At 36.2% G+C, this 14014-nt stretch overlaps 1 protein-coding gene across 1 annotated transcript in view; it reads right to left on the bottom strand.

Moving 5' to 3' along the window:
- The window catches only part of tusc3 (tumor suppressor candidate 3), a 61580-nt gene that overhangs the window by 23711 nt on the left and 23855 nt on the right, over positions 1-14014 (bottom strand). Inside the window, exons 3-6 of the mRNA XM_026360549.1 lie at positions 8515-8632; positions 4994-5134; positions 2046-2186; positions 1686-1775 (exon numbers count right to left, since the gene is read on the bottom strand). Coding sequence (XP_026216334.1) covers positions 1686-1775; positions 2046-2186; positions 4994-5134; positions 8515-8632 — 490 coding nt within the window. The remainder of the gene's footprint in view (positions 1-1685; positions 1776-2045; positions 2187-4993; positions 5135-8514; positions 8633-14014) is intronic.

Here is a 14014-nt window from a genome sequence, read left to right on the forward strand (position 1 = left end):
GAGACATAAAATTGCTCCAGATTCTTATTGTATCGAATTGAACTAATCCTAAAATCAAATAGGGTTTGATATTTCACACTCTGCAATTGTACCAGTCCTGAAAAAGTGACTGGAGATTCATCACTGATGAGAACCATTGAGAAGAGAGCCTTAAGTGAGATGGGAGCAGTCAGATTGACAATTACAGGCTGTGACATCATTTATATCAGGACTCTGCAGATTATTCTCAGATATACTGTGAAGTTTGTGGTATAGATTCAAATTATATAATGTCAGTCATAATATTTAGAGACTTAAATTGTATCTTACCATGTATGCACTGATAAGCTTTTTTTAGTCAATTAGGATTCAAGAACTTCAACAATAGCATCTTGTCTGCCAGTTAATCCTTGTCCAAGCGTGAATAAAAGCAGTTCCGAAGCAAGTAGCTATCACCAAGAGAGGAGTGGAGAGATAGGAACAGGAAAAAAGACAGAAGGGAAGAAGGCTGACAGTGACAGTAGAAAGTTATACTGGCTGAGGGTGTGACCTATTTGTTGTCAAAGAGACTTAAAAATGACAGAGACCGTCTACAATGCCTGACAAATAGAGTGCCTTTTACGTAGAACAAGGGAGAGGAACTATACAGTACGATATAGAAGGGATGTGGCAGAGATGCTTTTTAAGTTATTTTCCTTTTTCTTTTGACTTTGAGTGTTTCTATGTGTGTGTATGTAGTCTCCTCTGCTGTGTTTTTGTGTGCACCAATCCGTGCAAGTCACTATACTACCACACTGCTTTGTATTTTGTCTGCGATATTGCATCACTTGCAAGTTGTGCAAGTATATGTATGTGTGCAAATACAAGGTACATATCAGAAAACTAAATAATACACATAACATGTTTTTAAAGTACATTTTCTTCTTTACTTAATTCCTCTGCCTCTCTTCCATGTCTCTATCTCTCTCTTACTTTTCCTATCACCCTCTCTCATTGCTCCCTGATTTTCTGAGGTTTTCTCATATTTTTATTTTAATTTCACACATGAGTGAACAAACTTAAATGATGACCAGCAAAACTATATCAGCAAATGCTCTGTGTGAGAAGGTTTGAACACATTTTGGTGGTAGGTGGCAACTGTGCACAAAACAGAGCAAGTGTTAAAAACAGAAAAGGTGTGGCAGGTAAAATAAAAAATAAAGAGAGAGAGAGAGAGAGAGAGAGAGAGATGCTTTCCCTTTTTCTCTACCTGTCATTCATCCAAGACGACTATGACATGTCTCTAGAATGATATTAACACACAATGACTGCTCCCAGCTGCCCATGTACACACACACACACTTACACACACAATGTCCCAGCTCTGACCTGTTAGCAGGTGGTAATAGCAGTGGTACAGAGTGTATTTTGTTTGTGGCCAACAACCTTATAGATGTTCCTATTACTGATCTAATACAAAGGCACTGACCTTATTGTAAAACAGATTACGTTTACCCTACAAGTACTTTTTTTGTCCTAAAAACACATTCTAAAGAAAAGAAGTATAGAGCATAGCAAATTACATAGTAAAATAAATAAAGAAGAATCTTAGTAAGGTAGTAAGGGAGGGTTGGATAAAAGTTGGACAAAAGTCGTAGAAAGTAAAACAAACAAACAAAAAAATGGATGGTGAATGCATGGATATAGATAGGATGGGCAACTCATACCACTTGTCCATTCTGGGGATTTTTGTGGGCATAAGGTGGACCTCTGATGTGATTCCACATCTGACCAGACGTCATTGCAAAGACCACACACTATCACAGAGTGAGAGAGACAGAAAGAAGAGAAGGACAAGACAGAAAAGAATAAAAATTAGACATCATTAGGTTGGAAATACTGGCACTGTTATCATTAGTAAGTATGTGGACCGACTCAACAAATTGTGAATGATTAAAATCTATGTTTTGTTAATATGAGGTAAATGAGGCTAGTCTGCTCTACTAGTTTTACTTGTGTATACTACACGTCTTTCAGTGAACTTATAGGTTCCCAGTTAAAATGCAGTTCATGTTGGTGGGGCATACCAGTGCAGCCATGGCCCATCCAGTCTTGTTGTATATGAATTCCAAGTTGTTTCTCCTCAGATACAGCAGACCTCCAACCAGTGAAACTAACAGAGCCAAAGCAATAGTCCCTGAATAATTAGGAGGACGGAAGACACGGATCTGAATGGACAGAAAGAGAAAAATCGTAAGCATACAGTATTGCTATTACATTTTTCAGTATATCATTAAACAATATTATAAATATATAAATACGCTAATTTGTTCAATTACTGGAGATGAACTGAATCTCGCCTGGAAAAGATGAGAGCAGGCAGTTGTGGGCCAACCGTCTGCAGGTTATTTTGGTATTACCAAATAATCACATTCCATGACGTTGGATGCAGATAAAATACAATGATATGTTGTACTCGGTCTGCAATAACTCTCATCTTTATAAAAAACATGAACATGTAAATCAAATTTCATTTGGCAAAAAGAAAATAAACTGTTATAAATAATAGTTATAAATAAACAGTTTAGGAATTTATGCACATGGCCAGCTGTATGCTATTTCCTCAGTCGTTATGTATGTGTATACATTTATACATAAAGTAGGCCGATACAAGAAAAGTTAATTTCAAGCCTTTATCAAAAAGGCAGGAAAATAGCCTATTCAGAGGGATAGCAAAACTATTAATTGTGCAACAATCCAAAAATTTATTGCAACAATCTATAATTTGGTATATTCCTAAAATATAAGATCACACTGATGAGCCCTGGAACACCTCAAAAACAACTGTAACAGTGATTTTTGGCGTTCCTAGACAGGAAGGCATTGCCAGTGCATAATTGACTTCTAGAACTTTCAATGCTCTTTTTAATTACATTACATTACATTGTTAATATTCTTGTGGGTAAATACAATTATATACAACAACAGTATAAACTCAAGGATTGCAATACATAGTATAAATTCTGTGCCCATAATTAGATTATTTATTTACTCACTGAATATTGAGACTTTATTTTCTCAGAGTTTTAGTCTAGTCCAAAACAAGGTAACATTAAAGATAAAGTGACAAGTGGTAAGTTTTATGAAATGTTATAAGGGCCTGCATGCTTCCTTGCACAGTTCCTGAAAAAAGAAACTAGAGAGAAACTAATGCTACATTAAAACATTTAGGTTTTTATTTTTGTGAAGCTATGTATTATGCAACAGAACAGAGAGGCACTGCAAGAGCTAATGGTCCACGCTCCTCAACCTTAATCTATTCCTATGGTGATTCTTTCACACTATAGCAGCACTAAGTATAAATACTGACTTCTCTTGCAGATGTTTGTTCAAGCTCCTCCTTCACACAAATCTAATAATCTCACAAATTATTTCATCATATAACTTATACCCTTTCTTTTTCCTGTTTCTGTTTTGTCCTTTATTACTCTTTAAAGTCACACTGAAGTGCCTGAAAGCTAGCACTTAGTGTAAGTGCTCCCCCTCACCTTTCTGAAAGCCAGCCTTTTGAATCCAGATCTATCAACAAGATGGGAGCAGGGTGCATGGACTATACCTACTGGTACTTGGCTGACAGGCTGCAGAAATTTAAGTTTGATGGTCGAAGGTTTCATCTCTCAGGTGCTGTCAATTAAGTGCCTCAAAGCAAGGGCATCCAACACTCACATCCATGTCTAACATCGTGTCCCTTGAAGCTTAAAAGGCTGTGACATGGTCAACTATGAATCTGCCGTTGCAAAGACTAAGGATGCAGTTCAAAGAAACTTTCATCTGTTTGCCCGTTTAGATCAATTTGTTAGAGCAGTACTTCTAACAGAAGAGTTATTCATCTGTTCAGTTTGGCATTGCACTGGAACATTTTCAGACTTGTGATGAACAGTTTGAAGTTTAAAGTATCAAAATCACTGATTAGTTCCTTGGATTTTTCTTTAACTGGAAAAAATTCATACAGCAACATGGGATAGGTTACACTTCAATTCAATACCAACTGACACTAACTCAAGTGACATCACATGAGGCAATTTGAAAATCTAATCACAAGGCCATAAGATCCAATGTCAATTTAATATGCAGTATCAGGTTATTGCTGCCTTTACTTTTTTCCACCATCAATTTGTATGTTTAATCGGTGTGTTCAGTTAAAGCATAAAACACAATGACTGTGTTTTGTTAGCTTAGAAATTTGTGACTCTGGTGAAGATCAAGTCACGTTTCATGAACAATTTAACCAGAAAACCTAGGAAATTCAACTATAAAACATAAAACTGTGCAGCCCCCTTGATCAAATGATCAAATGGGAAATAAGTAGAGCAGAGATTCAGCACCACTGGAGTTTGCTGATCTGAAAGTGGAAGCAACAGTATATGCAATACGTTTAATAATAATAATAACAATAATAATAATAATTAGAGTACTTTATTAATACCCTTAGTGAAATTGTTGTTTGGACAGCTGCCGTAGAAGACTGACTTCTGACTACTGTGGGGTTTTGTTGACCAAATTTCAAGGTGTTCAAGGACACTTCGACCAGGGGATCCAGGAAGAACTGGGAGTTAAACCACAGACCCTGGGGTTTATAGACAACTGCTCTACCAACTGAGCTACATGTTCCATAACAAGATCATTTGAGTACCATGGTAACTGGTCAATCATAAAGTTAAAAAAGAAAAAAGGTGAAACAAAGTTGTGCTCCATGAATTTGGAAAGTTATCACTATATAGTGTATAAAGTGTAGCTATTATGCTACAAGACACTGTTTTCACCCATTCGTCATTTTAAAAAACAGAAGGAGTTTAGCCTTTTGTAGTCTTTGTTTTAGTCTTGACTAAGGAGGCTCAGTCATTTCTTCACTGCTGCACTTTTAAACTTCAGTAATCTACATGAGCTATAGGGATGTACTGTATCTTGCTAATGTGTACAGACTTTTTTGCAAAGGAGCTTGTGTGTAAGTGAAAATGTTGACCATGTATAGTACCTGAACATCTGTGCGGTCTGCAATCCACTTGGCCAGCTGCTCAGAAGCAAAGCCAATTCTTTGCAGGTCAAATGTATCAGCCCTCTTGGGCTTTCCCTTAGCTGGAAAATGCATAAAGGTAGGAGCACTGTTCATGTTCAGCTGGAGAGAAAGGGAGAGAGCGATGTCAAGTTACTGTGATCTCTGACTTGTAAAACATCTTAAATAACACATCTAAATATCCTTTCTTTATTGATGTCATGGTAGTATCATAGATTCATTTCTTGATATTTTGCATCATACAGTATGTTTTAAAAATTTCAGTTTCGATTGTTAATCATTCTTTTGATAAACACCAAATGGCTTGCTGTCCTGAAAATTACCTTTCAACTTATACTCATACTTAGTAACAACCCAACACTCCAATAAATAAAAGTATTTCACTGTTATGACATAAGTGTTGACACAGTACGTGGGACTTTTGCAGTTGTGTGCCATTAAGTACCTATAGCCAACATACACAGCTTTGGGAGTGAGTAATCCCCAAAGTGACACAAAAAAGTAACAGCCAGCATTTTCAATGACAGCATTCCTTATTGACAGACAGCAAAGCCGCAAACACTCACTCTGGTTCCATAGTAGTCCATAGCATTGTGCCAGTGCAGCATGCCTCTGAAGTGCTACTGTTGGCTGCAAACTGCATTTGAACCTTAATATTTTGTCTCTGTTGTGAGTGGAGAGAGCTGTCCGAACCCTCTCCAAACCTTCCAACGACAACATCTCCATATGTATTTATCAAAATGTATACATTTTTCAAAACAACATGTGAAAACCAGTGAATAACAGCTGTCATACAGATGATATTTTATCATGGAGAAATATGTATGCATCCATAAAATAACTTACCCAAATCTGTTTGGTTTTAAAGTTGAACTATGCAACTATGATTTTATGAAAAATCTGTATTGGGCAAATAGTCAAGAGTTTGACTGTATTGTGTCTGTATTAACCATTCAAGAATTACAGCTTTTATAGAAATTACAGAACATTTTATACACATACTCCCATGTTGGCTGCTCATAAATAGTAGAATAAAATTAATATAATTACACTTTAATACTTTCTGAACAGTTGTCCTGTTAATAGATACCGTTACTCCAGTCTGAGGTCCAAAGCGCTCCGGAACAGGTTTTCATCAAGGATGTCTCTGTACATTGGTAAATTTATCTTTTCCTTCGATCCTGACTAGTCTCCCAGTTCCGGCTGCTGAAAATCACTTAGTTTGGCCTGACAGCCCGCTTTAGGAAGAGTTGTTGTTTGTTGGTTGCACACTTCTTCCATTTATGGATGATGGAGGCCATTGTGCTCATTGGGATCTTCAATGCTGCAGAATGTTTTCTGCACCCTTCCCCAGATCTGTGCCTCAATACAATACTGTCTTGGATGTTAGACTTTTCATTGGATTCCATGGCTTGGTTGTTGGACCTAATATAGGCAGTTGTATGCGAGAGCACTATGCTCTGCTGTAGATACTTCCAGAATGCATTGTATTATGTTTCTGCAATATGAAGCAGTGTCCTATCAGTTTAGCAGCATTTGGATGAATTTGGCTGAATTTCATCCTAATACTTTTATGAGCAATCAAGTCTTCAGTAAAACCAGTGACAAAGTCCCGTTGGTAGCCATACAGTACATGGCTATGCCATAACATTATCTCCACCATGTCTGACAGATGATGTGGTGTGTTTTGGATCGTGAGCTGTTCCTTTCTTTCTCTATGCACTTCACTTCCATGATTCTTTATTTAATCAGTCAAAATAATGTTATTTCAAAACTGTTCAGGTTTTTTTTAGGTGTTTCCTGGAAAAGGACTAATCTGGCTTTGTGCATTATCAGTGTTTTGCACCTTGTTGTGAAGCCTCTGTAGTTACATTCACAGAGTGTCTCTTGAATGTGGACTTGGCAATGACATACCTACCTCCTCAAGAGTATTTTTGACTGGACTAGATGTTGTGATTCTTCTTCATCATGGATATCATTGCGTTCTTCAACTTTAGTTGTCATGTGTGGTCTTCCAAGTCTTTTCCTGTTTCTGAGATTTCTAGTTGATGGTTAGGTAATGATGGCCTCCTTCACTTGCACCAGCACCTCTTTAAACCTCATACTGAGAGTGAACAGCTACCAAATGCAAATGTAACACTCAGAACCACCTCAGGGCCTTTTATCTGCTTGATTAGTCATGGAGAAAAGAGGGAACAGGCCACACCTGGCCATGCAACTGTTGTCAGCCATTATTTATGAGCCCCCAAAAATGGGTGTGTGTTTATGAAAATGACTGTAATTCCTGAATGGTTATGCCACACTTTTGTCAAAGCCCTTGAATAAAAGCTGAAAATCTTGACTTTGGTCACATGTTTAGCGTTTTATTTCAGATTCAATGTGGTGATGCACTGATGCCAAGTAACTGATGTTACCCATGTGCATCCATGTGCCTGTGTCCTGTGTCATGTATTGCACTGTGTTCTATTTCTCTGTGTATAAATATATAGATGGGACTTACATACATGTTTGTAGCTGTCCTTTATGCGTGCATCCTTGTATGCCTTGCAGGCTGTTGAGTGAGTGAGTTTCTTTTCTGTGTGAATGTATGACTTTTGTTTGCTAAACTAAAGTTAAGTTAAACTTCTAAGTTCTGAGGCAGCCTCTTACTATGGGAAGATCAGCTAGTTGGTGTACAGAACAAAAGAGAATGAACAGTAAAAAGAAGAACCTGAATCTTAAAACCAGATTTAACAAAATGACAAATATAACGTATAGCAAATATGACTGAGAGAATAGGTGGACTGCATACTAAATGTGGCAGCAGACGTTCCTTGTTTAACAATGGCTAACCACAGTGGAAAGAAAGAGGGGAATATAGGGGAAAGAAAAGGCATACCCAAAGCTCTTTGGCCCACAATGCCACTTTTTTTTGGGTTTCAAATCAACTAATACATATTGTGTTACATATTTTTTATAGCTATTATTTTATTGAAGTACCTTACCTTCAGCATTCCGATGAGTTTAATAAGAAACCTAATCCTATAATGTCACAATTTGCTCTGCTGCACGTACAAACATTGAACTGTATCCATCTCACACACTGGACTTGTAAATACTGACCTCTAAATACTTTTTAGGTTCTTCTGAGATTACTTCCACATGTACATTACGTCCATAATAGTGCTTATCTTGCACAGATACTGTATATTATGCCCTTCTGGTTATTCTGCATTCCGTTGCCTTGTACATGTGAGATGACAATAAAGTTGAATCTAATCCAATCTAATCAAATTTTGGGCCAGTAGATTATATCATTAGGCCATTATGTCACTGAAAAAAAAGGTTTACTGCAATTTTTTATGGATTTTCGAATGACTGTGTGTCATGCCATGGGCTGGATGATGAGTGTGAAACCAATGTGGAAGAAGAGATAGGAGCAAGGGGTGAAATCAGGATGCAAAATGCTGTATGTATTTGTGGCATTTCGGATTACTACTTACCTGTTGGAAAACATCAGCTCCCTCATCGTAGTCCACCACTGTGAAGAAGAGCTTGTTGGAAAATGCAGATGAGTAACGCCATGAGTTTGCTAGGACTTGGTATTCTTCATTTGCTTGCCTATAAAATGGCAATCAACCAGAGAAAAAAAAGTCATACTTCAATTTATCCCACATTAATAGGCAAAAAACAAAGACGGACAATTTCCCAATTTAAATAAAGATTATATGCAATATTATAATTTCTCTCACTAGTTAATCGGTTTGATAGCAGATATCATGAAGTCAGATGTAAAGTCAGTCAAGATAAAAACAAAAAAAACATAATGAAACATAATTTCACTCACTAGCCCATATTAAAATAATTTTCATAGCTGAAATGATTATGACATATAAAAGCTCAATATCAGTTCTACTGAACATTTTGTAGAGGTGTGATCAGGCAAGCTTTTAATGTTGGCTTTAATTGGTGGAAAATTGTCTGTCAGGATGTGTTATGTGTGGTCATGTTGCAGTATTATCTTTGTAGCTAATGTTAGGATGGTCCCTTGGAAGTGTCTATTGTTAAAAAAAAAGTCTGCAGAGATCAAGTTGAAACTCAAGCCAACAGACTGCCAGGGATTACAGTGGAGCTAATCTTTGTCTGTAAACACAACTCAGCTGAAGCTGTCTAGGTGTCAGTGAGATCTGTGCTGATAGTCCATGTTATTTATTAATTGTTTAATCAGCTTTCTGACATCTGTCCTAATAATATCAGAAAATTATTTTTGTCAAGAGCCACTACATTCCAAACCAAATCAATTAAAACACTACAGCCAGAATGTAATATATTCAACTAATTTTGTATGATAGTTTCTATGTTATTTATTACACAATAATTCATGTGGAGTGAACTGGATTTTAATTATCTGATTATTTTAAGATAAGAATGGATGTTAACATGTAAATTCTTCCAAGAGGTAAATAAGCTTAACCTGAGATCACGAGACAACCACTCCTCTTTGCCTATTAAAATGCATTTAATACAACAATTCTTTTCACTTTTGCTTTTTTGACCTGACTGGTCTCAACTACTTTTTATTATCATCTACTTCTGATCATCATCATACCTATGTTGCATAGAAAAATGTTTTGAAAGCTGGGCTGATGCAAAAACCTTTCAGTCTGTTTGTTCTCGTTGTATGTCTAATCTTATCTATGTACTAAGTGCAACTAACCCTTTGAGGTAGTCTCCATTTCTGCGACGCCACGGTAACATAAATTAACCAGCATAACAAGTTAGTGATATAAATAATTTAAGAAAGAAATTCTCTTTATATTATTTATTATTTTAAGTCTGATAGCAAAAATTCTACACTTCTTTATGTTGGTTTGAACACAATATAACCACATATAACAATTACACCTGTATATCATTCTTGAACTGTTACGTAATTTATTGATTATATCTGTAGTAAGGGAACTGGATGTAGGCAAAAATAACTCTAGCAACGGTATTTGAGAAAGGTATAACAGGACAGGGAGGCAATAAAAAGAGATAACGGATGCAGTGACATTTACAGTCAAGCCTGAAAGTATCTGGACAGAGACAGGAGTTTTTCCTTTATACACCACCTCAGTGGATTTGAAATAAAACTAAGAAGATGTGATCAAATATTTTAACAATTTCCACAAAAATATAGCATTTATCATTTACGAATTACAGCAATTTTAAGCAGAGTACAACATAAAGTTGTTTGCTTCCACAGTTAATTTATGGTCTAGCTGCACTTCTAATCTTTAATGGAGTCTGACCATCTTCATTTAATTCACAACTTGTCTGTTATAATTTACTATTAGGTTTTACCTTGCAACAAAAGTTGGAAAAAAAGTCTTACAAAGCAACATGAAAGAGAATTGTGATAAAATAAATAACATGAAGCATTATGCTGCCTAAAAAAAAAAAGAAAAGATATTTTTGCTATATCATAGTTTGAAAGAAAGACTGTGTATGGTCGATACATGTCTTCCATCTACTTACATATACAATGTAATAAAGACTTTTTTTTTTTTTTACTTTTGTAGCTTTACAATTGTGTTACTTGACTTTTCTCAATTATCAAAATTGTTTTGTACATATTATCTTGCTTATTTAGTTTTTCTGTATGCTTGTAGGTGTAGTATAATTAAGTCAAACAAATACATTCTGTGGCATTTAGTTTGCACAAGTAAGAGGACAAACAATGATGGAACAGAAATGTGCAAAATATGCAGTACACACTGTACGTGGAACCTTTCCTCTGCTGATGGGGAGTCTTTTGCAAATTCAGTTATGTGTTATGCTATTTTTATATGAACAAAGTTCATGCTGCACAAGCAGAATCTGCACACCTGGCAGTATGAAGTGTGTATGCGTGTAAGTGTGTATGGCTCTCGTCTTAAAAACAATAGTGAGCATTTACTGGCAAAACCTGAAATCAATGAATTAATGAACCAAAAAGTAATGCATTAGAAGTATGGTTGTAGGTCAACATATTTTTTCTGTTAAAAATTAAATCAGGAAAAGGAAAAGGAGTGCTGTTTTACTTACTACATGTATCCAACAAAGAACAATAGAGAATACACAGACAAAGACACGAAGCAGCCAAATGCTTTAGGCATTGCCTGGGTTTCTACACTACAAAGCTAACTCTAGTTTTCTTCTTAGTAGTTACTAAGCAACAATCATATTAAATCATATAAGTAAGACCATGTTAGTTCTACAGAAAACTGTAATTGGTGACCAAGTAACCAAAGTACAGAAATGGATGTACTGTCATTTGTTTTCCCATCAGAGGGAAGCCATGGTTCTGAGATTCAGATCTGTATACTTAGATTTGCATTTGTTATTAGAATAAAATAAATATTAGGTTCAAAACCCAGCTAGAATTAGCATGTGGTATAAAACTGCGACTAAGCTTAAGAGTGATGTGGGAGTGAGGACCATGATGATTATGATCTTTTTCATTGCCTAAGTGTCTTCCTACATACACTCTCAGGTCACCATCTAACATCTATTTCTTCCTCTCTGTCTCTGTCTTGTGTGCCCTCTTTTGCTAATGATGTGATGCTTTTGCTCATATTAATAAAAAGAAGAAAAGAAAAGAAAAGAAAAACGCCTCAGAAAATAGAAAGAGAGAAAACATCAGTTGGTGTGAGTGCAAATGGAAGAAGTAGGAAGAACAAAGACAATGAATAAAATAAATAATAGGATAAATAAAAGAAATTAATAAGGTCGAATGAGAACAACTTGTTATTCTTCTGAAAATGTAACAGAAAAATGCACATTATTGAACTGTTAAGAGGGGGAGAAATTGCTTTTGAGATAAACAAACTGCTTCACTGTATATGTCTACAGTAGGTGTCTAGTGTGCTTGTGCCAACGGTCAGCCCTCTTGAATGGTTAGATGATTTAATTGCTTGTGAGCAAAACTGTCCACATTTACTACCTGCTTTGACAATTGTGAACTTAATTGTGGTCATGTCAGTACAACACATTGTGTGTTTAGTTTGTTTTCAACAAAAATGGATTTTATAAAGAAAGAAAAAGACAGAGAGAAAGCTGAGGGGTGCTGACATGTGTGATGAATAACTTATCTAATCAAGTATCAAGTGACTGTAGCAGAAGAGTGTCTGATTAGAATAACAGGTCAGGTCAAGATGGAGAAGGTCGGAGTTGATTAGAAACCTCTCCTAACACACCAGAACATGGGTCAGCCATCTGGTATATGGTCTACAGTCAAAAGGTCTGGGATGATTTATTCCACAATATTAAGCAGTGACAAATTCTTCAAGAGTTGACATTTTATAGCTTGGATTGTGGAACATGCCATGCATTGCAATGTGATTGATCTCAGCTTGACATGTACTGTTCCATATCTCAACAATGAGCCACAAGCCTGCTTTACACAGTCAGAGGAACAACCGCTTTTAGTTGCTACTATGTCCACTCATGGTTACAAAGCACCTAACAGAGGAATTAATAATTAATGCAAAAGGGAAATCAAAAGTAAGAATGAAGTGAAAAAAACAAGCCAGCAAGGAACATAAAACCAAATCAAATTTAACCAAAGAAAAAAAAGAAAAAGACGACAACTTCACACGACCCTGAATAAATATGACAAAAACAATGAAGTGGGGTCCTCTGTGAACAAGCTGTATGCATTCCACAGTCTTTCTCTTGTCAACATTATATGCCTTAGAGTTTAGTGTGCATATCATTAACATCCTATAACCCAATGTCGGGAATAAACATTTTATTACACCTGAGTGATAACAATTGTATTTACCGTCATGTTTAGTACTGTACTACTCATCCTAATGCATCTTCAGTAGTTTCTGAATTATTTCCAGTTGGACAAACTGATGGAAGTGGGGATTGGAGAGAAAACACTGTAGCACATGTACTGATCTGGGACAGGATGATGGATGCTGAACTTTCTCGTGGCTGCACTGACTAATACAGACAAGCTTTCAGCACCACAGACAGCTCAAGAGTAGTCTCTATTATGCATACTGGTGTCATGTGAACAGCTTTCCATGGTGTTGGAACTGTGCTTGATAGTGAATTGCAATAATTTAATACAGATTGGATTTAGTTTAAACTGAGAAGTAAAAGTTTAAATCACATTTCTAAGAGAATTAGTGCCTCCCATTTTACACTTTATTATGTTACAAAGAGGATACATGAAAATCAAATTTTAAGCTTACCACACGGATTTCTCAAAAACCCTTTCATGCATTTGGGGCCTGATTTAGTCAATTGCATGCACAATTTTGAACATTGCGCTTTTAGTTGGAGTGTTGCGAGTGAAAAAAAAAGATTGACTGGTAATAGGGTGGAGTTGGTGGTGTTTTACTGGTGTCTGTCATGGAGAGTTTCAAGAAAATTCCAGTGTAAACACGAGAGGAAATCTGATCTAGAATTATTAAGTGTTAATGGAAGAGCCTTATAATCATGTTGACAAGCAACAGCAATAAAATCTCAGTATTAAAAGAAGAAACATTATATGAAAAGACAGGTTGTACTATGAGAACTATCAAAAAACTAGCAATCCCATGAAATCCACATTTGGCCTGACTCAGTGTGTCCTGAATGTGCAGAAACTTAACTAACTGTAACGGCCCGTCTCTGTAAATAAGGATTTCCAGACTTGAACACACATGAAGTAAGAAAATTGCACCTGACGTTCAAATATATTAAATACAGATGCAATTAAAGTCACCACAACTGCTTTCTGGCTTGACAAATCAGGTCAATTTTTCAATTAGCATTTTATCCTCCCTGTTTTTTGGGCACCCTCCCCACTTTGCATCTTGCATATATTTATGAAGGCAAAGTCACAAAATCCACAGCCTGTGCTATTTTGCTTATTTGAAAGATGAAGTCCTCAGTACACACCCTTGGTAGACCAGTTTGTGCTGTTTTTTTGTGGGTTATATCAAGTTGGCACATTTTTGTACATGCAAACCTTTAGTAAATTGG

This window comes from Anabas testudineus, chromosome 1 (assembly GCF_900324465.2).
Source record: "Anabas testudineus chromosome 1, fAnaTes1.2, whole genome shotgun sequence".
Lineage (NCBI taxonomy): Eukaryota > Metazoa > Chordata > Actinopteri > Anabantiformes > Anabantidae > Anabas > Anabas testudineus.